The following is a 27,423-nucleotide window of genomic DNA, read 5'->3' as shown; positions in this document are numbered from 1 at the left end:
TGTGGTCATAAATTTTAATTCTGAAAATGAAGAGAAAATTTTTACCAAATAACTTTTATTTTTACAAGGATGTTTCCGTAACCGGCTTCCGTCTCCGCACTAGTATCTTTGCTCCGCTACGGGATCTTTGGTGTGGAGACGGAAGCCGGTTACGGAAATGGGGTCGAAAATTACCCATGAGCGTACTACGCCTTTTCCGTCGAGTGGACTATCTTGCTCGCTGTAGGATCTTTGCTACTGAGTGGCGGGCGGGCGGGCGCTAGGACCCAGCGGGCCATCGCCTCCCTTCGCTCCTATTTGCTGACGTGTCCGCCGTCGGGTCCCGCCCACCTTGGCCGGCGATTGGGCGTCACTGTGACGTTACCCCCAACGTCGGTTGGCTAAGCCACCCGTCGATCAAATAAACTCTGACGTCATTCCCGGCCTCTGATTGACTGCGGCAACTGTCCGTCAAGAGAGGCAGGGAATCATTGATGTCCGCCTGGGGGCGGGGTTAGCGATGGTCCCGCCCATGGAACGATGCGATTGGTCGATGGTGAGGGGAAGGCGGGCGCACAGGTGGCGGCAGCAGGTTAGGTTACGCCCCCCCCCCCCAGCTAAGTTTGGTTGACCTGCGGGCAGCAGCAGTTGACCCGCGGGCAACAGCAAGCAGCAAGTTAGGTTGCACAGGGTTTGGTTGACCCGCGGGCAACAGCAAGCAGCAAGTTAGGTTGCACAGGGTTTGGTTGACCCGCGGGCAACAGCAAGCAGCAAGTTAGGTTGCGCTGGGTTTGGTTGAGCCGCGGACGACAGCAAGTTAGGTTGCGCAGCTGTTGGAGGCGGGGTTTGGTTGTCCGGTGGGCGGCAGCAAGTTAGGTTGCGCTGGGTTTGGTTGACCGGTGGGCGACAGCAAATTAGGTTGCGCGGCTGTTGGAGGCGTGGTTTGGGTGACGGAGCGAATGGCAGCCAGTTAGGTTGCGCATTGAGGGGCGGGGGGTGGTTGAGCGGCGGGCGACAGCAGGTTAGGTTGCGCTGGGTTTGGTTGACCCGCGGGCAACAGCAAGGTAGGTTGCGCTGGGTTTGGTTGACCCGCGGGCGTCAGCAAGTTAGGTTGCGCAGGGTTTGGTTGACCTGCGGGCGTCAGCAGGTTAGGTTGCGCAGGGTTTGGTTGACCCGCGGGCAACAGCAAGTTGCATTGCGCTGGGTTTGGTTGACCCGCGGGCGACAGCAGGTTAGGTTGCGCTGGGTTTGGTTGACCCGCGGGCGACAGCAAGTTAGGTTGCGCTGGGTTTGGTTGACCCGCGGGCGACAGCAAGTTAGGTTGCGCTGGGTTTGGTTGACCCGCGGGCGACAGCAAGTTAGGTTGCGCTGGGTTTGGTTGACCCGCGGGCGACAGCAAGTTAGGTTGCGCTGGGTTTGGTTGACCCGCGGGCAACAGCAAGTTAGGTTGCGTGGCCGTTGGAGGCGGGATTTGGTTGACGGAACGGATGGCAGCAAGTTAGGTTGCGCGTTTAGGGGCGGGGATTGGTTGACGAGTGGGCGACAGCAGGTTAGGTTGTGCTGGGTTTGGTTGACGGGGCAGACGGCAGCAAGTTGCGTTGCGCGGCCGTTGGAGGCGGGCGGGGTTTGGTTGACCTGCGGGCGACAGCAAGTTGCGTTGCGCGGCCGTTGGAGGCGGGGTTTGGTTGACCTGTGGGCGACAGCAAGTTGCGTTGCGCGGCCGTTGGAGGCGGGGGGGGTTGGTTGAGCGGCGGCGGGCGGCGGTGAGGCAGCAGGTTAGGTTGCGCTGCTGCTGGTGCTGGGCCCGGAGCTGGGTTTGGTTGAGCGGTGACGGTGGCGACGGGCGGTCGGAGGTTCGCGCCCCCTCCTCCCCCCCTCAGGCCATGACGTCCACCCTCACCCACAGGCCCCGGCGGACAGAGGCGACCGCGGGCCGGGACGGGGAGCGATGGCGAGACGATGCGGACGACGAGGACGGGCAGCGGCGGGACGGGGAGGAGGAGGAGGAGGCCGGAGACTGTAAGGAGCTGCGGCTCACGCTGATGGAGGAGGTGTTGTTGCTCGGCATCAAGGACCGTGAGGTCAGTCAGTCAGTCCGGCCCCCGGGCGCAATACACCGGGCCCCCCTACACCGGCCCCCGGGCCCCCATACACCGGCCCCCGGGGCCCCCGTACACCGGCGGCCCCCCACACCCGGCCCCCGGGCCCCCGTACACCGGCCCCCGGACCCCACCACCCGGCCCTACACCGGCCCCCGGGCCCCCGTACACCGGCCCCCGGACCCCACCACACGGCCCCCCACACCGGCCCCCCTCCCCCGGCCCCGTACACCGGCCCCCGGGCCCCACCACCGGCCCCCATACACCGGCCCCCGGGCCCCCCTACACCGGCCCGCACCTACACTACACACACACACACTGGGGACACTGGGCCTATCACTGGGGCAGTGGGACACTGGGCCTATCACTGGGGCAGTGAGGGGGACACTGGGTCTATCACTGGGGCAGTGGGACACTGGATCTATCCCTGGGGCAGTGAGGGGACACTGGATCTACCACTGGGGCCGTGAGGGGACACTGGGTCTATCACTGGGGCAGTGAGGGGCACTGGTTCTACCACTGGGGGGCAATGGGACATTCACTGGTGCACTGGATAAGGCATTTTGTGGGGCAAGTGGATCAATCATTGGGTCCACTGGATCTAAGATAGAGGGCACTGGATCTTTTGGGGTATAGGGAACACTGGACAAGGCATTAGGGTCCACTGGGGCAAGGGAGCCTCTGGATCAGACATTGGGCCACTGGGTCTGTCTGGGGAGAGAGCCATATGTTCAGACCACTGGATCTCACTGGGAGATCAGGGTAAAGGAGGGCCACTGGATCGGGTATTAGTGCCACTGGGGCACTGAATCTTTTACGGCAATGGGGGACTGGATCTTTGGGGCCAGGGGAGACTGCTGGAGTGTCATGAGCCTGGGGTTGGAGTTGGATCACTAGGTATCTGTGGAAGTGTGTGTGGGCATGCTGCTGCCCTCTGTGAATGGGACTGGGGCAGCGTGGAGTCACACATTGTGGAAAGGGGCCCTTCGGCCCAGCTATACTAGTCCTACCTGCGTCCCCGTGAACCTGTCCGGTCCTTGCACCTGTCTGAGATGTTTCTTGAACGTTGCGATAGTCCCTGCCTCATCTCCGGCAGCTCGTTCCGTTCGCCCAACATATGTAGATGACCAGATCTCCTTGGAGAACTGTGGATGGATTATTGGGAGTTTCCTAAATGCAGGGGGAACGATGGACTGCTGTAACTCTGGAGATGCGGGCAGTTGGTGGAGTAACTCAACAGGACAGGCAGCATCATCTCTGGAGGGAAGGAATAGGTGCCATTACGGGTCTAGGCCCCTTCTTCAGACCCAGAGTCGGGGGAGAAGAGGGAAACTAGCCATGTGAAAAGGCATAGGACAAATCAGAGCCCGCAGATAATGACCCTGGGGATGTGGAGCTCACAATGGTCCCTTGTTGGCTCTGGAAGAGGTGATAACGAAGGGGAAATCTGGATGTGAACAGTGGAACTGGCAGGGCATGAAAGTAAGCATGCAGGTACAGCAGGCAGCGAAGAAAGCGAATGGCGTGTTGCCCTTTATAACAAGAGGAGTTGAGTCTAGGAGCAAAGAGGTACTTCTGCAGTTGTACAGGGCCCTAGTGAGACCACACCTGGAGTATTGTGTGCAGTTTTGGTACCCGAATTTGAGGAAGGACATTGTTGCTATTGAGGGAGCCCAGCGTAGGTTCACCAGGTTAATTCCCGGGATGGCGGGACTGTCATATGCTGAGAGAATGGAGTGGCTGGGCTTGTACACTCTGGAGTTTAGAAGGGTGAGAGGGGATCTTATTGAAACGTATAAGATTATTAAGATAGACAAAAGTGCTGGAGAAACTCAGCGGGTTCGGCAGCATCTATGGATCGAAGGAAATAGGCAAAGGGTTTGGACACGCTAGTGGCAGAAAACAAGTTCCCGATGTTGGGGGAGTCCAGAAACAGGGGCCACACAGTTTAAGAAAAAGGTGTAAACCATTTAGAACAGAGAAACACTTTTTCACCCAGAGAGTGGTGAGTCTGTGGAATTCTCTGCCTCCGAGGGCAGTGGAGGCCGGTTCTCTGGATGCTTTCAAGAGAGAGCTAGATAGGGCTCTTAAAGATAGCGGAGTCAGGGGATATGGGGAGAAGGCAGGAACGGGGTACTGATTGGGGATGATCAGCCATGATCACTGTGACTGGCTCGAAGGGCCGAATGGCCTCCTCCTGCACCTATTATTGTCTAATATTGACAGCTAGAGTAGGGGAGGGACAGAGTGAGAGAGGGGGGGAAATGGAATATTTGAAATTGGAAAAGTCAATGTTCATACCACTGGGGTGTAAACTAACCAAGCGAAATATGAGGTGCTTTGGAACCCTGGATATCGGCGAACTCAGTGAATAGAGTCCATGGGATGCTTCCATTAGTAGGAGAGTCTAGGACCAGAGGCCACAACCTCAGAGTAAGCAAACGTCCCTTTAGAAAGATGAGGAGGAATTTCTCAATTGTAATCATGTGTTGCCGTTCCAGAGCACAAAGGCTTTTCACTGTACCTCGGTACATGTGGCACTAAACTCAAAGACTCGCTGGAGTTTAGAAGGATGAGGGGGACGGTGGGGGACCTCATTAAAACATATCAAATAGTGAAAGGCCTGGATAGAGTGGACATGGAGAGGATGTTTCCACTAGTGGGAGAGTCTAGAGTCTTGGACCAGAGGGCACAGCCTCAGAATTAAATGGTGTTCCTTTATGGTGGAGATGAAGAGGAATTTCTTTAGTCAGAGGGTGGTGAATCTGTGGAATTCGTTGCCACAGACGTCTGTGGAGGCCGCAAGTCAGTAGGTAGTTTTAAGGAAGAGAGATGTTTAAGAAGGAACTGCAGAGGCTGGAAAAATCGAAGGTAGACAAAAATGCTGAAGAAACTCAGCGGGTGAGGCAGCATCTATGGAGCGAAGGAAATAGGTGATGTTTCAGGACGAGACCCTTATTCAGACTTAAGACGGGGATTGACAGATTCCTGATTGGTGCGGGTGTTACGGGCAGAAGGCAGGAGAATTGGGTTGAGAGGGAGAGATAGATGAGCCGTGATGGAATGGCGGAGTGGATCCGCCGTTCACTTCTGCTCCTCTGACGTCTGAACTTGTGGCGCTGGTGTTTGTACATTCTCCCCATGACACGCGCGGGTTTTCTCCGAGATCTTCGGTTCCTTCCCGAATTGCAAAGGCGTGCAGTTTTGTAGGCCTGGGCATGAATGTAAAATTGTCCCTGGTGTGTGTACGGTAATGTCAATGTGCGGGGAGCGCTGGTCGGCACGGGCTCGGTGGGCCGAAGGGCCTGCTTCCCCTCTGTACCTCTAAACTAAACTAAGATGCATCGCACATTGCTCTAGTATACATCACTTGCTCCCTGAACAGTCTGTGTACATGTGTGTGTCTGTCTGTGTGAGTGTGTGTCTGTGTTGTTTTGTATGTGTGTGTGTGTGTTCCTGTGTCTCTGTTGTCTGTGTCTCTGTGTTGTGTGTGTTCTGTGTCTGAGTGTGCGTGTGTGTTTGTGTGTGTGTCTGTGCGTTTATCTGTGTGTGTGTTCTGTGTCTGAGTGTGTGTGTGTTCTGTGTCTGAGAGTGTGTGTGTGTGCGTTTCTGTGTCTGAGTGTGTGTGTGTGTGTGTGTTTCCTGTGTCTCTGTTGTCTGTGTCTCTGTGTTGTGTGTGTTCTGTGTCTGTGTGCGTGTCTGTGTGTGTTGTTTGTCTGTGTGTGTGTGTCTGTTTGTGTGTGTCTGTTTGTGTGTCTGTCTCTTGTCTGTGTCTCTGTGTTGTCTGTGTGTGTGATTGTGTGTGTCTGAGTGTGTGCGTGTCTGTGTGTGTTCTGTGTCTGAGTGCGTGTGTGCGCGTGTCTGTGTGTGTTCTGTGTCTGAGTGCGTGTGTGTGTGTGTGTGTGCGTGCGTGTCTGTGTTGTTTGTCTGTGTGTGTGCGTGCGTGCGTGTGCGTGTGTGTGTCTGTGTGTGTGTTCTGAGTCTGTGTGTGTGTGTAATCGTGTCCAAGCATGCACCACTCTTTGTATTAAAAAAAACTTGATTTAGTTCTGGAGATACAGCCCGGAAACAGGCCATTTGGCCCATCAATTCCGTGCCGACCAGCGATCCCCGCGCACAAACACTATCCTACACACACTAGGGACAATTTACACACACACACCAAGCCATTTGATCTACAAACCTGCGCGTCTTTGGTGTGTGGGAAGAAAACGAAGATCTCAGAGAAACCCCACGGGGAGAACGTGCAAACTCCGTGCAGACAGCACCCGCGGCCGGGATCGAACTTGGGTCCCCGCCGCTGTGAGGCAGCAACTCTACCGCTGCGCCACCGTGACTGACCTGAAGAAGGGTTTCGGCCCGAAACGTTGCCGATTTCCTTCGCTCCATAGATGTTGCTGCACCCGCTGAGTTTCTCCAGGATTTTTGTGTACTTTCAAATTTTCCTTCTCTATCCTCTATGAAGGAAGAAGGTTCTGACAGGAGAGAGGATAGGATCGGGTTACCTCTTGTAAAGTTGATGAATTCATGAATGGTAACCCCATCTGCCCCTTTCATACATTTATAAAACTCTTATCGGATCTCCCCACAGCCTCTGACGCTGTCGAGATAACAATCCAGGTCAGTCCAGCCACTTCCTGTAACTGAATCTCTCCCACCCAGTTCTGGCAAGCCCCTTCTGCACCCATCAATAGACAATAGGTGCAGAAGTAGGCCATTCGGCCCTTCCAGCCAGCACCCACCATTCAATAGACAATCGGTGCAGGAATAGAGGCCATTCGGCCCTTCCAGCCAGCACTGCCATTCAATGTGATCATGGCTGATCAGTACCCCGTTCCTGCCTTCTCCCCATATCCCCTGACTCCGCTGTCTTTAAGAGCCCTATCTAGCTCTCTCTTGAAAGCATCCAAAGAACCGGCCTCCACCGAGGCAGAGAATTCCACAGACTCACAACTCTCTGTGAGAAAAGGTGTTTCCTCATCTACGTTCTAAATGGATCACCCCTTATTCATAAACTGTGTGTGTGTGTGTGTGTGTGTGGCCCCTGGTTCTGAACTCCCCCAACATCGGGAACATGGTTTCCTGCCTCTAGCGTGTCCAAACCCTTAACAATCTTATATGTTTCAATGAGATCCCCTCTCATCCTTCTAAACTCCAGAGTGTACAAGCTTACCCCTTATTCTTAAATTCTTGTTTAGATATTGACGTATTTGGCAGGTACGATCACTTTTTTTTCCTCTCTCTCTCTCTCCCCAACTCTGGGAGTAAGGCCAGAGTTGCCACGGCAACGAAGGCAGGGCCGGTTCATGTTAGTGAGCTGGTGCAGATAGTTGAAGCAGTGTGTGTGTGTGTGTGTTTACTGGGCCCAGCAGCGCCTGAATGGCGGAACCGCCTGCTGAACACAAGAAAACATTTCTTCCCAAACAGCCACGTCGTATAGCAAAGTGCCAACACAGGTGGTAAGGAAGGTAGACAAAAATGCTGGAGAAACTCAGCGGGTGCAGCAGCATCTATGGAGCGAAGGAAATAGGCGACGTTTCAGGAAGGAAATAGGCGACGTTTCAGGAAGGAAATAGGCGACGTTTCAGGAAGGAAATAGGCAACGTTTCAGGAAGGAAATAGGCAACGTTTCAGGAAGGAAATAGGCAACGTTTCAGGAAGGAAATAGGCAACGTTTCGGGCCGAAACCCGGAAGGGTTTCGTCCCGAAACGTTGCCTATTTCCTTCGCTCCATAGATGCTGCTGCACCCGCTGAGTTTCTCCAGCATTTTTGTCTACCTTCGATTTTCCAGCATCTGCAGTTCCTTCTTAAACAGGTGGTAGCGAACCAGGAGAGGCCGCTTCCACTGGAGAGAGAGTCTCGGACCAGCTGGGGTTTAGAAGGATGGGGGACCTCATTGAAACGCACTGAATAGTGAAAAACGCAGATGTGGGGAGGATTATTTTCACCAATGAGAGAGTCTAGGACCAGAGGGCACAGCCTCAGAATAAAAGGACGTTCCTTTAGGAAGGAGGCGGGGAGGAATTTCTTTAATCGGAGGGTGGTGAATCTGTGGGATTCTTTGCCACAGACGGCTGTGGAGGCCACATGGTCAGTGGATATTTTTAAGGCAGAGATAGATAGATTCTTGTGTTTAAGAAGGAACTGCAGATGCTGGAAAATCCGAAGGTACACAAAAAAAGCTGGGGAAACTCAGTGGGTGCAGCAGCATCTGTTGAGCGAAGGAAATAGGCAAGAAGAAGGGTTTCGGCCCGAAACGTTGCCTATTTCCTTCGCTCCATAGATGCTGCTGCACCCACTGAGTTTCTCCAGCTTTTTTGTGTACCTATAGATAGATTCTTGATTAGTGCGGGTGTCAGAGGTTATGGGGAGAAGGCAGGAGAATGGGGTTGGGAGGGAGAGATAGATCAGCCGTGATTGAATGGCCTAATTCTACTCCTATTCCTTGTGTCCGCAATGGGGTCAATAGACAATAGGTGCAGGAGTAGAGGCCCTTCGGCCCTTCGAACCAGCACCGTACCATGGCTGATCATCCCCCATCAGTACCCCATTCCTGCCTTCTCCCCATATCCCTGACTCCGCTATCTGTAAGAGCCCTATCTAGCTCTCCTGAAAGCATCCAGGGAACCGGCCTCCACCGCCCTCTGAGGCTGAGAATGGCGGAGTGAATCGGGCAGGAGCCGAGCTTATGGAAGGACAGATGGGGAAGAAGCTGTCCCCTCTGGTCTGGTGGTGCGTGCCTTCTGACCACGAGTGGAGACATGTTGTCCAGAGATACTGCCTGAGCCACTGCGTGACTCCAGCACTCTGTGTCCTTGGTTGTAAAACTGTGCCGGCTGCTCCTTGCCGTCTCCTGTAAACATTCGCAGGTCTCTGTGACCTGTTGAACCAGCCGGGCCGGTTTCTCGGCAGCTCCACCTAGAGATAGTCCTGCGGGTGTATATCAAGCCCAGCCCAATGTAACAGTGGAGTTCCTGCCTTACAGTAGCAATGTTACAACATTTTGAGATTTACAAAAGTTTGCAATTTAGATAAAGCATAAAGAAGTTTAATTTGACACCTAATTCACTTTCATATCTTCAGTATTAAAAAAGTTATGGCCATTTTCGTACTAGGAAATGAGCATCTTGTTCCCTATTGTTTTTCCATTGACTTAACACAAAAGCTGTGATCGGGGACAGTCAAAAGCCCATAACTTTCTTAAAAATTAAGAGAACTGAAAGAAATGTTCAGTTATTATAGATTGAAGCATTCTGAAACAAATGTGAAACAGTCTTACTTGGATGACCTGAAATTAAAGCATATAATTAGTTAATTACTTAATTGTAGCTAATTACAAAATTCAATTACTAGATCTAAACATCTATCCATTTCTTAAGAAATGATGAACATTTTTAAATAGCCTAAGTGTCCAAATAACATTCACACAAGAATTCACAATATAACATGATTTTAAAATCTCATTGTCATGAATTTATAGGCCAAATGGAAGGAATTTAGTGTTTAATTCCCGTAAATTAATGGCCATTTTAATCATCTTGCGAGTGGGTTTTTGTGGAACGCGATCGATTGGAACGTTGCGGTCTGCGGTGAATTTGAACCCCATATCGGCAGGAAAAACACTGCCGGTTCGTATGGGGCCATAATCACATTTTCGCCAATTAAATTTTGATTAAAGTCATCCTAAAAAGCAAGTTTATATGTAAAATAGACGACTTACCTTATGTTTTTCGTCCCCTACGTGAGATCCGTCCCGTTGTCGGCGTTAGAAGTCGCTTTTTTATTTTACTCCAGCGATTATATTGTCCCGCGATTTGTGTTAAAAACTTCCGCAAGTCGGAACAATTTTTCAGCATCAGCTGGCAGCCCGAGAAAATATATCTCGGACAGGCAGGAGATATCGGCATTTTAATCCCGCCCTCTCCTCCTCAAAGGCGCCAAAGTCGCGCACACGGCCAGTGGCAGAACTGCAGCGCCGCTGAAGGTAAGTATTATAACATACCTACTTACAGCGCCAGGGACCCAGGTTCGATCCTGACTACGGGTCCGACCAGCCATCTCCCTGCAACGACATTATCCTACACACGCATTCACAAAACACATAACAGGGAATTTATTTTCAAAGAACAGCGAGCAAGATAGTCATGAAAAAAGACGTCGATCATGGGCAGATTCACTATTTCCGTAACCGGCTCCGTCTCCGCCATCTTTGCCCGCCACAGCGGAGCAAAGATACTAGCGCGGAGACACAAACATCCTCGTTCAAAGATCCCCTCGTTTTCTCTATGAGACTCAGTGGTGGGGATTACACTATGCCTCACAAGCTTAAGTTTATCGAGATCTAGGGGGGGGCCTCACAAGGGGATTGGGAGGGGCCTCACATGTGGAATCAGGTTTCTCTTCATCTAAATCCGGCCCTGACATCCGAAAGAACAGATGGCCGTTTTCTCCCCCCCCCCCCCCCCCCCCCCCCCCCACGCTCCGCTCCGTTGCGTACTACACATCAGCCAAAATGGCAGGTGCTGGTTTTTGTTCGTCCCGCCCCAGTGCTGCAGCAGAGGATTGGAAAGGTCACACTGCCGTGTGGTGGCACAGCTTCTTTGCCCTACCACCCTGGCACAGTCCGATCCCAATCGAATCCAAAACCCCGTCCAAACAGAATAAATCATGAATCAAACACTCTACGCCCCAAACTGTTCCTGGACCCCTCTGCGTACTACACATCTTGGTTTTCGTGGGAGTGCACTATCTTGCTAAACCCTTTGAAACCCCTCCAAACACTAACTCTCTCTAACCCCCGCCTGGACCCCTCTGCACACCTCTAAGCCCCTCTAAATCCTAAACCACTCTAAACTCCTGTAAATCCCTCTAAACTCCTCTAAAACACTCTGAACCCATCTAGACCTCTCTAAAGCCCTCTGAACACCTGTCTAAACACCTCTAATCCCTCCAACCCTCTGAACCCCTCAAAATGCTAAACACCTCTGTAAACCCCTCTCATCCTCTCTAAACCCCTCTAAGCCCTTGTAAACCCCTCTAAAATGCTCTAAACCCCTCTAATCTCCTGCAAATCCCTCTAAACCCATGTAAATGCCTTTAAACAACTCTAAACACCTCTAACCCCCTCTAAAACTATCTAAACCCCTCTAACCATTGTGCCACCGTGGGATAACATGGAACTAGTGTGATCAGGGGATCACTGGTCGGCACGGACTTGGTGGGCCGAAGGGCCTGTCTCCCTGCTGTTTCATTACAAGTAACGTCAGTCTCTGGCTGATTGTTTTTCATTGTACGCATCCTCTTGAGGAATCCTATTTAATATAAACACTGTTGACACAAGAGAACGCACGTGCTGGCATCCCCACACAAAAACAAACTGCTGGAGGAACTCAGCGGGACAGGCAGGGTCTCTGGAGGGAAGGAATGGGCGACGCTTCGGGTCGAGACCCTTCGTCAGAGGAAACGAGAGCACCCGGAGGAAACCCACGGGGTCACGGGGAGAACGTGCAAACTCCCCACAGACAGCACTCGAGGTCAGGGTTGAACCCAGGTCTCTGGTGCGGTGAGGAGCGGGCCTATCTCGAAAGGAATATACCAAGACCTTTCACTGTATCGGGCTATTCATGAATACAATCAAACACAGGTAACAGACTTCGCTCCATAGATGCTGCCTCACCCACTGAGTTTCTCCAGCATTTTTGTCTACCAAACCAATCCTGGATAAAACTCACAATAGGCACTATTCTTGCTATTGAGGGAGTGCCGCATAGGTTCACCAGGTTAATTCCTGGGATGGCGGGACTGTCATACGCTGAGAGAATGGAGCAGCTGGGCTTGTACACTCTGGAGTTTAGAAGGATGAGAGGGGATCTCATTGAAATATATAAGATTATTAAGGGTTTGGACACACTAGAGGCAGGAAACATGATCCCGATGTCGGGGGAGTCCAGAACCAGGGGCCACACACAGTTTAAGAATAAGAGGTCGGCCATTTAGAACGGAGACAAGGAAACACTTTTTCCTCACAGAGAGTGGTGAGTCTGTGGAATTCTCTGCCTCAGCGGGCGGTGGAGGCCGGTTCTCTGGATGCTTTCAAGAGAGAGCTAGATAGGGCTCTTAAAGATAGTGGAGTCAGGGGATTTGGGGAGAAAAAGGCAGGAGTGGGGTACTGATTGTGGATGATCACATTGAATGGTGGTGCTGGCTCGAAGAGCCAAATGGCCTACTCCTTGTCTATTGTCACAGCAGCTGAGGTCAGCGGCATTACCCGTTGCCTCTAAACTTGGCGACTAGTGTATTCCAGCAAGAACTGCCTGTGATGTACACACTGCGATACGCCCAAGCCTGAAGCTCCAGGCTGTTGTTTGTGTCGGCGGCGATGTTAAGATGTCCCTCTCACCAGCTGATGCCTACTCGTATACACTTTGAGGTTGGCCCGGCTAAATTTTATGAGCAGCTGCCTCTTTTGAAGTGTGTTTACTCAATCTTGCGAGGTGCAATAAGGCACAAAATAACTCCTCTCCTTCTCCCCTCTGCGGTTTCCAACCTGATTAACGAACCAGGATGCAATTATCAAAGGCGTGGACCATGGCAATCAGGAACTAGTTCCACAAACAATCCCTTCTTCATTGTGACGTGGGAGGATATTCAGCCCGTCATGTCCATATCAGCCTGAAGAAGAGTCCCGACCCGAAACGTCACCCATTCTTTCTCTCCAGAGATGCTGCCCGTCCCGCTGAGTTACTCCAGCATTTTGTTACTTAGAAACATAGAAAATAGGTGCAGGAGTAATCCATTCGGCCCTTCGAGCCTGCACCACCATTCAATATGATCATGACTGATCATCCAACTCAGTATCCCATCCCTGCCTTCTCTCCATACCCCCTGATCCCTTTAGCCACAGGGGCCACATCTAACTCCCTCTTAAATATAGCCAATGAACTGTGTGGCCTCAACTACCTTCTGTGGCAGAGAATTCCACAGATTCACCACTCTCTGTGTGAAAAATGTTTTTCTCATCTCGGTCCTAAAGGATTTCCCCCTTATCCTTAAACTGTGGCCCCTTGTCCTGGACTTCCCCAACATCGGGAACAATCTTCCTGCATCTAGCCTGTCCAACCCCTTAAGAATTTTGTAAGTTTCTATAAGATCCCCCCTCAATCTTCTAAATTCTAGCGAGTACAAGCCGAGTCTATACAGTCTTTCTTCATATGAAAGTCCTGACATCCCAGGAATCAGTCTGGTCTATCTTCGTGACCAGACCCAATCAAGATATTCAAGAGAGTTTATTGTCATGTGTCCCAGATAGGACAATGACATTCTTGCTTTGCTTCAGCACAACAGAGTATAGACAATAGGTGCAGGAGTAGGCCATTCGGCCCTTCGAGCCATCAGCGCCATTCAATGTGATCATGGCTGATCATCCCCAATCAGTACCCCGTTCCTGCCTTCTCCCCATACCCCCCTGACTCCGCTATCTATAAGAGCCCTGTCTAGCTCTCTCTTGAAAGCATCCAGAGAACCGCCCTCTGAGGCAGAGAATTCCACAGACTCACCACTCTCTGTGAGAAAAAGTGTTTCCTCGTCTCCGTTCTAAATGGCTTACTCCTTATTCTTAAACTGTGTGTGTGGCCCCTGGTTCTGGACTGCCCCAACATTGGGAACATGTTTCCTGCCTCTAGTGTGTCCAAGCCCTTAACAATCTTATATGTTTCAATGAGATTCCCTCTCATCCTTCTAAACTCCAGAGTGTACAAGCCCAGCTGCTCCATTCCTGCCTCTAGCTTGTCCAAACCCTTAACAATCTTATATGTTTCAATGAGATTCCCTCTCATCCTTCAAAACTCCAGAGTGTACAAGCCCACAGCCGCTCCATTCTCTCAGCATATGACAGTCCCGCCATCCCGGGAATTAACCTGGTATATAGTAGGCAGATACCATATACCATTTAATATATTTATATACACACATAAATAAGCATATAAAGTGCAGTAGGCTAATTAAAGTTCAGATTCTGTTTGAGTTGAGTTTAATAGTCTGATGGCTGTGGGGAAGCAGCTATTCCTGAACCTGGATGTTGTAGATTTCAGGCTCCTGTATCTTCTAACTGAAGGCAGCGGAGAGATGAGTGAGTGGCCAGGATGGTGTGGGTCCTTGATGATGCTGCCAGCCTTTTTGAGGCAGCGACTGCGATAGATCCCCTCGATGGTGGGGAGGTCAGAGATGATGATGGGCTGGGCAGTGTTTACAACTTTCTGCATTCTTTTCCGCTCCTGGGCGCTCAAGTTGCCGAACCAAGCCACGATGCAACCGGTCAGCATGCTCTCTACTGTGCACCTGTAGAAGTTCGAGGGAGTCCTCCTTGACAAACCGACTCTCCGTAATCTTCTCAGGAAGTAGAGGCGCTGATGTGCTTTCTTTATAATTGCATCAGTGTTCTGGGACCAGGAGAGATCTTCGGAAATGTGCACGCTCAGGAATTTGAAGCTCTTGACCTTTTCCACCATCGACCCATTGATATAGTCCGGATTAGTCTAGAGATACAGCGTGGGCAAGGCCCTGTCGACCCACCAAGTCCGCGCCGACCAGCGGTCCCCGCTCACTAACACCATCCTACACACACCAGGGACATTTTACACTTATTCCAAGCTTATTAACCACCAGACCCGCACGTCTTTGGAGTGTGGGAGGAAACCGGAGCACCCGGGGGAAACCCACGCAGGTCACGGGGAGAACGTGCAGACTCCACCCAGACACACACACACACACACACGTTCTCACTGGTACACAGTGACAACGAGACAGACACACACACACACACACAAAGTTTCACACACTCACAAACACATACACCCACACACGCTAGTTCTCACTCGTGCACAGTGACAAAGAGACACACACACAGTTTCACACACGCGCGCTCACAGTTTCTCACACGCGCACACACAGTTTCTCACACACACACACACACAGTTACACACACACACACACACACAGTTTCACACACACACACACACACAGTTCACACACACACACACATTCTCACACACACACACACACACACAGTTACACACACACAGTTACATACACACACACACACAGTTTCTCACACACACACAGTTACACACACACACAGTTACACACACACACACACAGTTGCACACACACACACACATACACACACAGTTTCACACACACGTGCACTGTTTCTCACACCTACACACACACACACACACACACACACAGTTACACACACACAGTTACACACACACACACAGTTACACACACACACAGTTACACACACACACACTGACACACACACACACAGTTTCACACACACACACACAGTTACACACACACACACAGTTACACACACACAGTTACACACACACACAGTTACACACACACACACACAGTTACACACACACACAGAGTTACACACACACACAGTTACACACACACACACAGTTACACACACACACACACAGTTACACACACACACAGTTTCACACACACACAGTTACACACACCCACACTTTCACACACACACACACACAGTTTCACACACACACACACACAGTTTCACACACACAGTTACACACACAAACACACACACACAGTTTCACACACACACACACAGTTTCACACACACACACAGACACTTTCACACACACACAGTTACACACACACACACAGTTACACACACACACACACACACACACAGTTTCTCACACACACACACAGTTACATACACACGCGCACACACGGTTACATACACACACAGTTTCACACGCGCGCGCGCACTGTTTCTCACACCTACACACAGTTACACACACACACACAGTTACACACACACACACAGTTACACACACACACACACAGACAGTTACACATACACAGTTTCACACGCGCGCGCACTGTTTCTCACACATACACACAGTTACACACACACACACACAGTTTTTCACACACACACACATTCACAGATGGAGGTGGGGAAACGCAGGCTGCTCTGGGACACTGAGACAATGTTTCTACACAGTAGATCTACTCTCTGCACCATTTTAGAACCAGCCGTTTTCAACTTGTTTACATCCTGCACTGCACCCTGTTTCACCTTTGACCACGATCTGCCTGCTTTCATCTCTGAGGCATTTGTAGCACCTGCTTAGTTTAGTTTAGAGACACCCATCGAGTCCGTGCCGGCCAGCGATCCCCGCACACATCAACACTATCCTACACACACACACACACACACAATTTACACTTACACCAAGCCAATTCACCTACAAACCTGCACGTCTTTGGAGTGTGGGAGGACGTGCAAACTCCATACAGACAGCGCCTGTGGTCGGGATCGAGCCCGGGTCTTTGGCGCGGTGAGGCCTGACTTGATCTCATTTCTCTGCACAGCGTTGTGGAGACATGGCAGAGAGATGTAGGCAGTGGATCAGTCATCCATGATATAACTCGATGAGACCACGGCTTAGAGAATGGTGGATGAATTCCACATCTTCGCCTCTCTCTCTGCCTCTCGGTCTCTAACAGGGACCATCGCAACGTTTAAGAAGCAGTTAGACAGGTACTTGGATAGGCCAGGTTTGGAGGGATATGGGCCAAACGCAGGCGGGTGGGACTAGTGTAGATGGGACGTGTTGGTTGGCATGGGCAAGTTGGGCCGAAGGGCCTGTTTCTACACTGTATCACTCTATGACTCTCTCTATCTCTGCCTCTCTCTCCCTCCCTCTTTCTCTCTCCTTCTCTCTCCCTGTCTCTCTATCTATCTGTCTCTCCCTTATCTCCTCTCTCTCTGTCGGTCTCTCTCTCTCTCCCTTATCTCTCTCTCTCTGCCTCTCTCCCTCCCTCTCTTTCTCTCTCTCCCTCTCTCCTTCTCTGCCCCTCTCTGCCTCTCAATCTGCATCGATGCCACCCTCTGTCTCTATCTCTCTGCCTCTCTCTAACTATCTCTCTCCCCGTCTCTCTCTCTCCAACTCCCCCATCACCATTGACCCCTGCATCTCTCTCTCTCTATGCCCCCTCTCCGCCCCTCTCTCTCCGCCTCTCTCTCCCCGTCTCTCTCTCTCCCAACCCCCATCACCATTCACCTCTCTCTCTCTCTCTCTCTCCCCGTGCAGGGCTACACCTCGTTCTGGAACGACTGCATCTCTGCCGGGCTGCGCGGGTGCATCCTGGTGGAGCTGTCGCTGCGTGGTCGCATCCAGCTGGAGCCCGCAACCATGCGCAGGAAATGCCTGCTCAATCGCAAAGTGAGTCACCCAGACGGGTGGGGGGGGGGCGAAGGGAAGCAGCCCCCCCTTAGCATAGAAACATAAACAGGGGCAGGAGTCGGCCCTTCCAGCCAGCACCGCCATTCAACACGATCATGGCTGATCATCCACAATCAGTACCCCGTTCCTGCTTTCTCCCCATATCCCTTGATTCCGTTAGCCCTAAGAGCTAAATCTAACTCTCTCTTGAAAACATCCAGTGAATCGGCCTCCACTGCCTTCTGTGGCAGAGAATTCCACAGATTCACAACTCTCTGGGTGGAATCTGTCTCAGTCCTAAATGGCCGACCCCTTCATCTTAAACTGTGTGTGGCCCCTGGTTCTGGACTACCTCCCCCAACATCGAGAACATGTTTCCTGCATCTAGCCTGTCCAATCCCTGCAGGATTTTATATGCTTCTATTAAGATCTCGTCTCATCTTTCTAAACTCGTGAACACAAGCCCGCTGGGGGTGGGTGTGAAGGGCAGGTTGATGGCGGGCTGGGCCCCAGAACGATGAGCGCGGGCCGTCAGATTACCAGCAGCTCGTTCGACGTGAACCACTGCCTCACAGCGCCAGAGACCCCGGTTCGATCCTGCACTCGGGTGCTGTCTGTACGGAGTTTGCACGTTTCCCTCCGGGTGCTCCGGTTCCCTCCCACACTCCAAAGACGTGCAGGTTTGTAGGTTAATTGGCTTCTACAAATTGTCCCCACTGTCCGCTAGTAGGACAGTGCTAGTGTACGGGGTGATCGCTGGTCGGCACGGACCTGGTGGGCCGAAGGAAATGCCTGTTTCTGCACTGTATCTCTACAGTTGAAAGGATTCAGTGACTCTCTCTGTCTGTCTCTCTCTGTCTGTCTCTCTCTGTCAATTCAATTCATTTCAATTTAAAAACTTTATTGGCATGATAAAAAAACATTGTTATATTGCCAAAGTATAAAACATGGCATACATATTTGAAATGCATCAGTATAAATACAAGTCTACAGTGCATTCAGATTCAGATTCAGATTCAGATTCAATTTTAATTGTCATTGTCAGTGTACAGTACAGAGACAACGAAATGCATTTAGCAACTCCATTGAAGAGCGACATAGCAAACGATTTGCATGGATAGATATGTCCCTGTACATAAACCTGCTATAGGCCGATAGCCCTTTATTGATGCTACACGTTCTTGCGTTAGCCCTAAGAGCTAAATCTAACTCTCTCTTGAAAACATCCAGTGAATCGGCCTCCACTGCCTTCTGTGGAAGGTACAACACAATAGCAAGTTTCGCAATTCAATATTAATTTCTAAGTGTTAGTTAATGTCGATTACTGTGTGCGTATATATGCGCATGTTGGTCATTCACCGTCTCTCAGGTTGTGGCATGCTGTTATGTATTGTGCACCAAGGTGTGCCGTATTTCCTTCGCCAAGGATTATTCTTAGTTTTGATGTATCATCTAGTTCTTTAAAATCAGGGGTTGCCCCACTGAGTTTGTCAACGTGTGCGTTCCTTGTTTTGTCAAAATGTTTTGCATTTTAGGAGGAAGTGCACCTCTGTGTCAACCTCATCTGTCAAACAGTGGCCACATATTCTGTTTTCTCTTGATTGCCAGAATCTCTTCTGTCTTCCTTTTTCAACTGCCAAGTAGTGGTCACTTAGCCTGTATTTGGTGAGGGTCTGTCTCTGCTTTATGTCTCTTAACGGTTGAGAGATCGTCTCTTTTTAGGGAACGGTAACATTCTAATCTGCTTTGGCTTTTGGTTTCTTTATCCCAGTGTTCCAAGTACGTTTCTTTACATTGTTTGATAATTTGGTTCACTCTAACTGGTGACTGGGGGCCAGTATTGATCTGGGGTCGGTCAGGGTTTAACTGGACAGGGGTAGTTAGTCTCAGTACCAACTGACACAGGGAACTCTTTTCTGGGCTCCCCTCGTGTGTTTGAAGGGCTTTAAACTGGAGGGTATCTGGGGGGCTAGATTTAAGGTGATTCCAAAAATTTAATGCTCTTTTCTGGATATTTATTATCGGTGGGTATCTGCCTAATTCCGCCCTATCTATCTGTCTCTATCTGTCTCTATCTCTCTCTATCTGTCTCTATCTGTCTCTATCTGTCTCTATCTGTCTCTCTCTCTCTCTCTCTCTCTCTGTCTCTCTCTCTCTCTCTCTCTCTCTCTCTCTCTCTCTCTCTCTCTCTCTCTCTCTCTCTCTCTCTCTCTGTCTCTCTCTCTCTCTCTCTCTCTCTCTCTCTCTCTCTCTCTCTCTCTCTCTCTCTCTCTCTCTCTCTCTCTCTCTCTCTCTCTCTCTCTCTCTCTCTCTCTGTCTCTCTCTCTCTCTGTCTCTCTCTCTCTCTCTCTCTCTCTCTCTCTCTCTCTCTCTCTCTCTCTCTCTCTCTCTCTCTCTCTCTCTCTCTCTCTGTCTCTATCTGTCTCTCTCTCTCTCTCTGCCTCTCTCTCTGTCTCTCTCTCTCTCTGTCTCTCTCTGTCTCTCTCTCTCTCTGCCTCTCTCTCTGCCTCTCTCTGTCTCTCTCTCTGTCTTTCTCTCTATCTCTCTCCCCATAGTAATAGCCCATTATCTGTTTATTTGCACTTTATCTGTTTTATTTATTCATGTGTGTGTATATATTTATATTACGGTATATGGACACACTGATCTGTTCTATATTCATGCCTACTATGTCCTGTTGTGCTGAAGCAAAGCAAGAATTTCATTGTCCTATCTGGGACACAAGACCATAAACTCTCTTGAATCTTGAATCAAACCGTCTCCCCTTCCTTCCCTCTCGCCACGGATTACTGCAGGTCCTCTTTAAGTCTGATGCCCCCACTGGTGATGTCCTGTTGGACGAAGCCCTGAAGCACATCAAGGCCACGGAGCCTGCCGAGACGGTCCAGAGCTGGATCGAACTACTTACAGGTAACGCTGAAGCTCTGTCAGGCCGCATTTGGTAATACTGTGAGCAAATGTGGGCCCCTGTATCTGAGGGAGGATGGTGCCGCCGGCTCTGGAGAGGGTCCAGAGGAGGTTTACAAGAACAGATCCCAGGAACGATGTGGGTTAACTAATGTACGAGGAGCATTCGAAGGCGCTGGGCCTGGAGTTTAGAAAGTTGAGGAGGGGGGGGGGGACCTCATTGAAAAGTACAGGATAATGAAAGGTAGACAAAAATGCTGGAGAAACTCAGCGGGTGCAGCAGCATCTGTGGAGCGAAGGAAATAGGCAACGTTTCGGGCCGGAAACCAAAGGAAATGGGCAACGTTTCGGGTCGAAACGTTGCCCATTTCCTTCGCTCCATAGATGCTGCTGCACCCGCTGAGTTTCTCCCGCATTTTTTGTCTACCTTCGATTTTCCAGCATCTGCAGTTCATAGAAACATAGAAATTAGGTGCAGGAGTAGAGGCCATTCGGCCCTTCGAGCCTGCACCGCCATTCAATATGATCATGGCTGATCATCCAACTCAGTATCCCGTACCTGCCTTCTCACCATACCCCCTGATCCCCTTAGCCACAAGGGCCACATCTAACTCCCTCTTAAATATAGCCAATGAACTGTGGCCTCAACTACCCTCTGTGGCAGAGAGTTCCAGAGATTCACCACTCTCTGTGTGAAAAAAGTTCATCTCATCTCGGTTTTAAAGGATTTCCCCCTTATCCTTAAGCTGTGACCCCTTTTCCTGGACTTCCCCAACATCGGGAACAATCTTCCTGCATCTAGCCTGTCCAACCCCTTAAGAATTTCTATAAGATCCCCTCTCAATCTCCTAAATTCTAGCGAGTACAAGCCGAGTCTATCCAGTCTTTTTTCATAAGACAGTCCTGACAACCCAGGAATTCCTTCTTAAACAAGGCCTGGATAGGCGGATGTGGAGAGGATGTTTCCACTAGTGGGAGAGTCTAGAGTCTAGGACCAGAGGGCACAGCCACAGAATTATCGTCAGGGAGTCCCATTTGGCCCACATCCGGCTCGAACTGTCCCCATCTATCTCTGTACCTCTCCAAATGTAATTTAAATGCAGCTATTATAGCTGCCTCGCCCACTTTCTCTGGCAGTGTGAGTCATTCTATTTGAGACTGGTTTTGTTGCACGTCAGGAGGTTGGGTGGGGCAGTATTGGCAATAGACAATAGGTGCAGGAGGAGGCCATTTGGCCCTTCGAGCCAGCACCGCCATTCAATGTGATCCTGGCTGATCATCCCCAATCATTACCCCGTTCCTGCCTTCTCCCCATATCCCCTGACTCCGCTATCTTTAAGAGCCCTATCTAGCTCTCTGTTGAAAGTATCCAGAGAACCGGCCTCCACCGCCCACTGAGGCAGAGAATTCCACAGACTCACAACTGTGTGGAAAAGTGTTTCCTCGTCTCTGTTCTAAATGGCTTACCCCTTATTCTCAAACTGTGTGTGGCCCCTGGTTCTGGACTCCCCCAACATCGGGAACATGTTTCCTGCCTCCAGCGTGTCCAAACCCTTAACATTCGTATATGTTTCAATAAGATTCCCTCTCATCCTTCTAAACTCCAGAGTGTACAAGCCCAGTCGCTCCATTCTCTCAGCGTATGACAGTCCCGCCATCCCGGGAATTAACCTTGTAAACCTACGCTGCACTCCCTCAATAGCAAGAATTTCCCCCGACTCAAGCCTGAAGAAGGGTCTCGGCCCAAAACATCACCCATTCCCTTCTCACCAGAGATGCTGCCCGTCCCGCTGAGTTACGCCAGCTCTAGGATTGTTTTCTCTGGAACGCTGGAGGTTCCAATTATTGGAGGCATGGATAAGGTATTAGTCAGAATCTTTCTCCCTTCTGGAGGGGAACTTTCTCCTAAGACAGTGTGGTCCCTGGTTCTGGACTCGCCCAACATTGGGAACGTTTTTCCTGCATCTAGCTTAGTCCAGTCCTTTTATAATTTTATGTTTTCTATAAGAACCCCCCCTCATCCATCTAAACTCGAGTGAATACAAGCCTAGGTAGTTCCTTCTTAAACAGGAATTTGATTAGTGTATAAATGTAAATAATTTGCTGTACATATAGCTGCTGGTGTACATATCTATATTACTAAAAGTAAGATCTTGACCGCTTTTGACCCGATGCGATGTGATTTCCGAGAGAACGCTGCCACCTATAGCTGTCATTTTTGGCCACCTCGCTCAGAGCCCCCCTATGCCGGACTGGACCAGAGGATATTTCCCACCAATGAAAAATCAGAGAGATATTAATGTTTTTTTTAAAAATTCGCCATGCTCTCTGCTGCCCAGTCTCTCTGTTGGGTGACCAGCCCAAAGGGTCCCACTTAGACTAGTAGCTGCTAAATTTGTATAAGACAATTATAAGCAGTTGAATAAGGGGTGGGAATTAATAAGCTTTGGCTTCTCCCTGCTCCTTTTCGGACACATGCGATTTCATTCATTTATAGATATTGTTTCTGACACTTTATAAAAATCTTGTTTTGTTTTTTTGTTTGCTGTTTCACACTTGCTTTTTATTCTTTTATTTTGTTCGAAATAAGTAAGTAAGTAAGTTTATTGGCCAGGTATTCATATAGAAACATAGACAATAGGTGCAGGAGTAGGCCATTCCCTTCGAACCGCCATGTGATCATGGCTGATCATCCAAGTCAGTATCCTGTACCTGCCTTCTCTCCATACCCCTGATCCGTTTAGCCACAAGGGCCACATCTAACTCTCTCTTAAATATAGCCAATGAACTGGCCTCAACTACCTTCTGTGGCAGAGAATTCCACAGATTCACCACTCTCTCTGTGAAAAAAAAAATGTTTTTCTCATCTCGGTCCTAAAAGACTTCCCCCTTATCCTTAAACTGTGATCCCTTGTTCTGGATTACCCCAACATCGGGAACAATCTTCCTGCATCTAGCCTGTCCAACCCCTGAAGAATTTTGTAAGTTTCTATAAGATCCCCCCTCAATCTTCTAAATTCTAGCGAGTACAAGCCGAGTCTATCCGGTCTTTCTTCATATGAAAGTCCTGACATCCCAGGAATCAGTCTGGTGAACCTTCTCTGTAATCCCTCTATGGCAAGAATGTCTTCCTCAGATATACTTCCTCAGGAATTTGCCTTGGTGCTCCGCCCCCAAGTAACAACATGACATACAGTGACAGTTACGAATGACTCAGAAAACACTAAACATTAATAATAATAATAAAACATTAATGATAAAACACCATTGATCAAGCATGTGAACCAACAAAATACCAGATCAAAGGGAGGCTACATATTTTTGGCTGTTGAGTAGAGCAACTACTCGTGGATAAAAAACTGTTTTATGTCTGGCTGTGGCAGCTTTGACAGTCCGGAGTTGCCTTCCAGAGGGAAGTGATTCAAAGAGCTTGTGGCCAGGGTGAGAGGGGCCAGAGATGATCTTGCCCGCTCGCTTCCTGGCCCTTCAATCTGGTATTTTGTTGGTTCACATGCTTGATCAATGGTGTTTTATCATTAATGTTTTATTATTATTAATGTTTAGTGTTTTCTGAGTCATTCGTAAAGTGCCTGTCCCACGAGCATGCGCCTGCATGCGGCAAGCGCGACCAAACCGGAAGCGGTGGCCGCGCGGAGGTCGTGTGAGTGACCTGAAGTTCGAGGGAAGTTAGCGCGTGACGTACGGCGTCGAGGCGGCTGCAGGCCGTTGCCGCGCGGAATTTTTGAACACGGTCAGTTTTTCGGAGCCCCGCGCGATGTCGGGACCAGCTCCGCCGATCGAAGTGGGACCGGCCCCGCGAGGCCGTACGGCTCAAGCGACCATATTAGGTCGTGCTTGCCGCATGGAGTCCCATGCTCGTGGGACAGGCCCTTAACTGTCACTGTATGTCATGTTGTGGGCGGAGCACCAAGGCAAATTCCTTGTATGTGAATACTTGGCCAATAAACGTACTTACTTACTGGCAATGTCCAGTTCATCAATGGAGGGAAGGTTGCAGCCAATAATCTTCTCTGCTGATCGGACGATCAGAATTAAATTGAACAATAGCTTAAGGATAAGGGGGAAATCCTTTAAAACCGAGATGAGGAGAACTTTTTTCACACAGAGAGTGGTGAATCTCTGGAACTCTCTGCCACAGAGGGTAGTTGAGGCCAGTTCATTGGCTGCATTTAAGAGGGAGTTAGATGTGGCCCTTGTGGCCAAGGGGATCAGAGGGTATGGAGAGAAGGCAGGTACGGGATACTGAGTTGGATGATCAGCCATGATCATATTGAATGGCGGTGCTGGTGCAGGCTCGAAGGGCCGAATGGCCTCTACTCCTGCACCTAATTTCTATGTTTCTATGTAATAAAATAAAAAACCAGAGATATTTCAGTTCCATCTTGTGTGCTTGTGTTCCCTGGAGCAGGAGAGACCTGGAACCCGCTGAAGCTGAACTACCAGATCCGTAACGTGCGGGAGCGCCTGGCCAAGAGCCTGGTGGAGAAGGGGGTGCTGACCACGGAGAAGCAGAATTTCCTCCTCTTTGACATGACCACCCACCCGGTGACCAACGACACCCTGAAGCAGCGGCTGATCAAGAAGCTGCAGGCTGCCTTCCTGGACAAGTGGACCAAGGAGCCCCAGCGCATGGAGAAGCGCCTGCTGGCCCTGGTCCTACTGGCCCACAGCTCGGACGTGCTGGAGAACGCCTTCGTGCCGCTGCTGGACGAGCAGTACGAGCTGGCCACCGCCCGCTCGCGGGAGCTGCTGGAGCTCAACCCAGACCACGAGAGCTCCAAGCCCAACGCCAACGAGGTGATCTGGGCCGTCATGGCTGCCTTCACCAAGTAAACCCCCCCTCCCCCCCCCCAAAACGGTGGCCCATTCCGTTCCCCTTTCAGACGGCGGGCCTGCCGGTTGGCTGCGGGGGAACTCGCTCTCCATAGCAAAGTCTTTTCTGCATTCCTTCACCACCAATCGTTCTCGCCCTTCCCTCTTTGATTCCCCCCTTTGATAGGCACAACAATGCTGGAGTAGCTCAGCGGGACAGGCAGCATCTCTGGAGAGAAGATAGACACAAAATGCTGGAGTAGCTCAGCGGGACAGGCAGCATCTCTGGAGAGAAGATAGACACAAAATGCTGGAGTAGCCCAGCATCTCTGGAGAGAAGATAGACACAAAATGCTGTAGTAGCCCAGCATCTCTGGAGAGAAGGAATGTGTGACGTTTCGGGTCGAGACCCTTTCTTCAGGCGGAGTCAGGCGAGAGGGAGACAGAGATAAGGAAGGGTGAGGTGTGAATCAGGTGGGATGATCAAGGAGAATATAAAACGGATTGTTATTGGCTCGGGGAAGATCAAACTCGATCAGGGGGGCAGTCAGACTGGTCTGAGAACTGGGATGGGGAGGGATGGAGAGAGAGGGAAAGCAAGGGTTCCTTGAAGTTCGAATAGACAATATTCCTTCTCTCCAGGGAAGCAAGAGGTCACGTTTCGGGTGGAGACCCCTTTCTTCAGACTCCCTCTCTCTCCCCCTTGACTCTCAGTCTGAAGAAGGGTCTCAAGAAGATGCTGCCCGTCCCCGCTGAGTTACTCTAGCGTTTTGTGTCTACGGTTTAAACCAGCATCTGCAGTTCCTTCCTACACAATAAATGGGTGACGTTTGTACAATAGGGTCCTGAGGGCAAACCAAATATTTTCCCTCACCCTCCATTCCATTCTTGGCTACCAATATTTAAACTAGAGTGAGATTTTTTTCCTGCCTAAAGTTAACTAAATCTTCTCCCCTGTCTCCTCTCCACTCCTTTCAACACTAATTTGACCAAGATTTAAACTGAGGTAGAATGCGATCTTCCTGTCTAAATTTGTAAATCTTCCCCCTGCCTTGCCTCTAACCCCGTTGCAATCCGTTCAAGACAACCTTAGTCGAGTGAGGCTTTAGATTCAAAGTGCTGGAGTAACTCAGCGGGACAGGCTGTCTCTGGACAGCGTCTCTGGAGAGAAGGAAAGGGCGACGTTTCGGGTCAAGAAACCCGAAAATCATAAGCGATAGGGCCAGAATTAGACCATTCGGCCCATCAAGTCTACTCCGCCATTCAATTGTGGCCGATCTATCTCTCCCCCTTGACCCCATTCTCCTGCCTTCTCCCCCTGACCCCTGACACCCGCACTAATCAACAATCTATCTATCTCCGCCTTAAAAATATCCACTGACTTACTCTGTGGCAAAGAATCCCACAGATTCACCACCCCTCTGGCTAAAGAGATTCCTCTTCATCTCCTTCCTAAAGGAACGCCCTTTTAATGTTCCCTCTTTCCCCCCCCCCCCCCCCCCCACATCTCCGGCCTCTCTTTTCAAACAATGAATAAAAATGAAGAGAGACAAAAAGTGCTGGAGTCAGGCAGCACCTCTGGGGAACGTGGGCAGGCGACGTTTCTGGTTGAGACTGATTGCAAAGGCCCCAAACCAAATCCTCACCTACCCATGTCCTCAAGAGATGCTGCCTGACCCGCTGAGTTACTCCAGTACGATGTGTCTTTTTTTTTTGTGTAAACCAGCATCTGCAGTTCCTTGTGTCTCGCAAAGCAGTTGACGTCGGACCTAAAGCCTCTCGTCAGAACCCTCGTAAGGAAGGGTGGAAAACACACTCGCCTATCTCTTTTGTCAAAGGAGCTTTCATTAGCAGATCACTTTTTAGATGGGACCTCGAATTTTACATTTATTTACTTTTTATCCCACTATTTTCCGGATATTTCTGATCGGGATGAGAACAGGTCTCGTGCGTGTGAGGCTCGAGCTGTTTGCCTCTCCGCCCCAAAGCTCAAATGGGACTCTCCGTATCCCAAACGGAAATGGGGACCAGGGATAAAGAAGTCCCTTTGCCAGCGTTGGAGGAGGTGACAGAGTACCCCACGTGTGGGCTCTCGGTCCAGGGGGTGAGGCAACAACATTCCAAGCAGTTCACACCTTCGAATCTTGGCCGCCCCCTTCCACCAAGAGTCAGAAATGTCAGGTGTTGGTCACCTGTTGGGTCACAGGTTCACCTGAACCTTATCTCTTTATTTTCCCCCACTCCGGTTCTATGTAATCAATGATAATGTAAAATAAATTTAAACCTAGTTTAACAAAAACTAAATTACAACTTCTTAAAATAAGGGGCATTTGCAGAA

At 50.2% G+C, this 27,423-nt stretch overlaps 1 protein-coding gene across 1 annotated transcript; it reads left to right on the top strand.

Moving 5' to 3' along the window:
* The first annotated feature begins 1,719 nt into the window (after nucleotides 1-1,719).
* LOC129716402 (Golgi phosphoprotein 3-like) lies at nucleotides 1,720-27,423 on the top strand. The gene is made up of 4 exons (XM_055666276.1): nucleotides 1,720-2,060; nucleotides 17,214-17,345; nucleotides 20,141-20,255; nucleotides 24,682-27,423. Exons 1-4 carry the CDS (start codon nucleotides 1,863-1,865, stop codon nucleotides 25,104-25,106), a joined length of 870 nt encoding a protein of 289 aa, XP_055522251.1. The 5' UTR covers nucleotides 1,720-1,862; the 3' UTR covers nucleotides 25,107-27,423.

This window comes from Leucoraja erinacea, unplaced genomic scaffold, assembly GCF_028641065.1.
Source record: "Leucoraja erinacea ecotype New England unplaced genomic scaffold, Leri_hhj_1 Leri_229S, whole genome shotgun sequence".
NCBI lineage: Eukaryota > Metazoa > Chordata > Chondrichthyes > Rajiformes > Rajidae > Leucoraja > Leucoraja erinaceus.
This window is presented reverse-complemented; position numbering and strand designations above follow the sequence as displayed.

What these genes read in the sequence shown, in the direction of transcription:
- LOC129716402 (XM_055666276.1), top strand. Translation starts at nt 1,863, where the DNA reads ATGACGTCCACCCTCACCCACAGGCCCCGGCGGACAGAGGCGACCGCG. An exon ending in TCGGCATCAAGGACCGTGAG is followed by an intron (nt 2,061 to 17,213) that starts GTCAGTCAGTCA and finishes CTCCCCGTGCAG; the next exon opens with GGCTACACCTCGTTCTGGAA. An exon ending in CTGGATCGAACTACTTACAG is followed by an intron (nt 20,256 to 24,681) that starts GTAACGCTGAAG and finishes TCCCTGGAGCAG; the next exon opens with GAGAGACCTGGAACCCGCTG.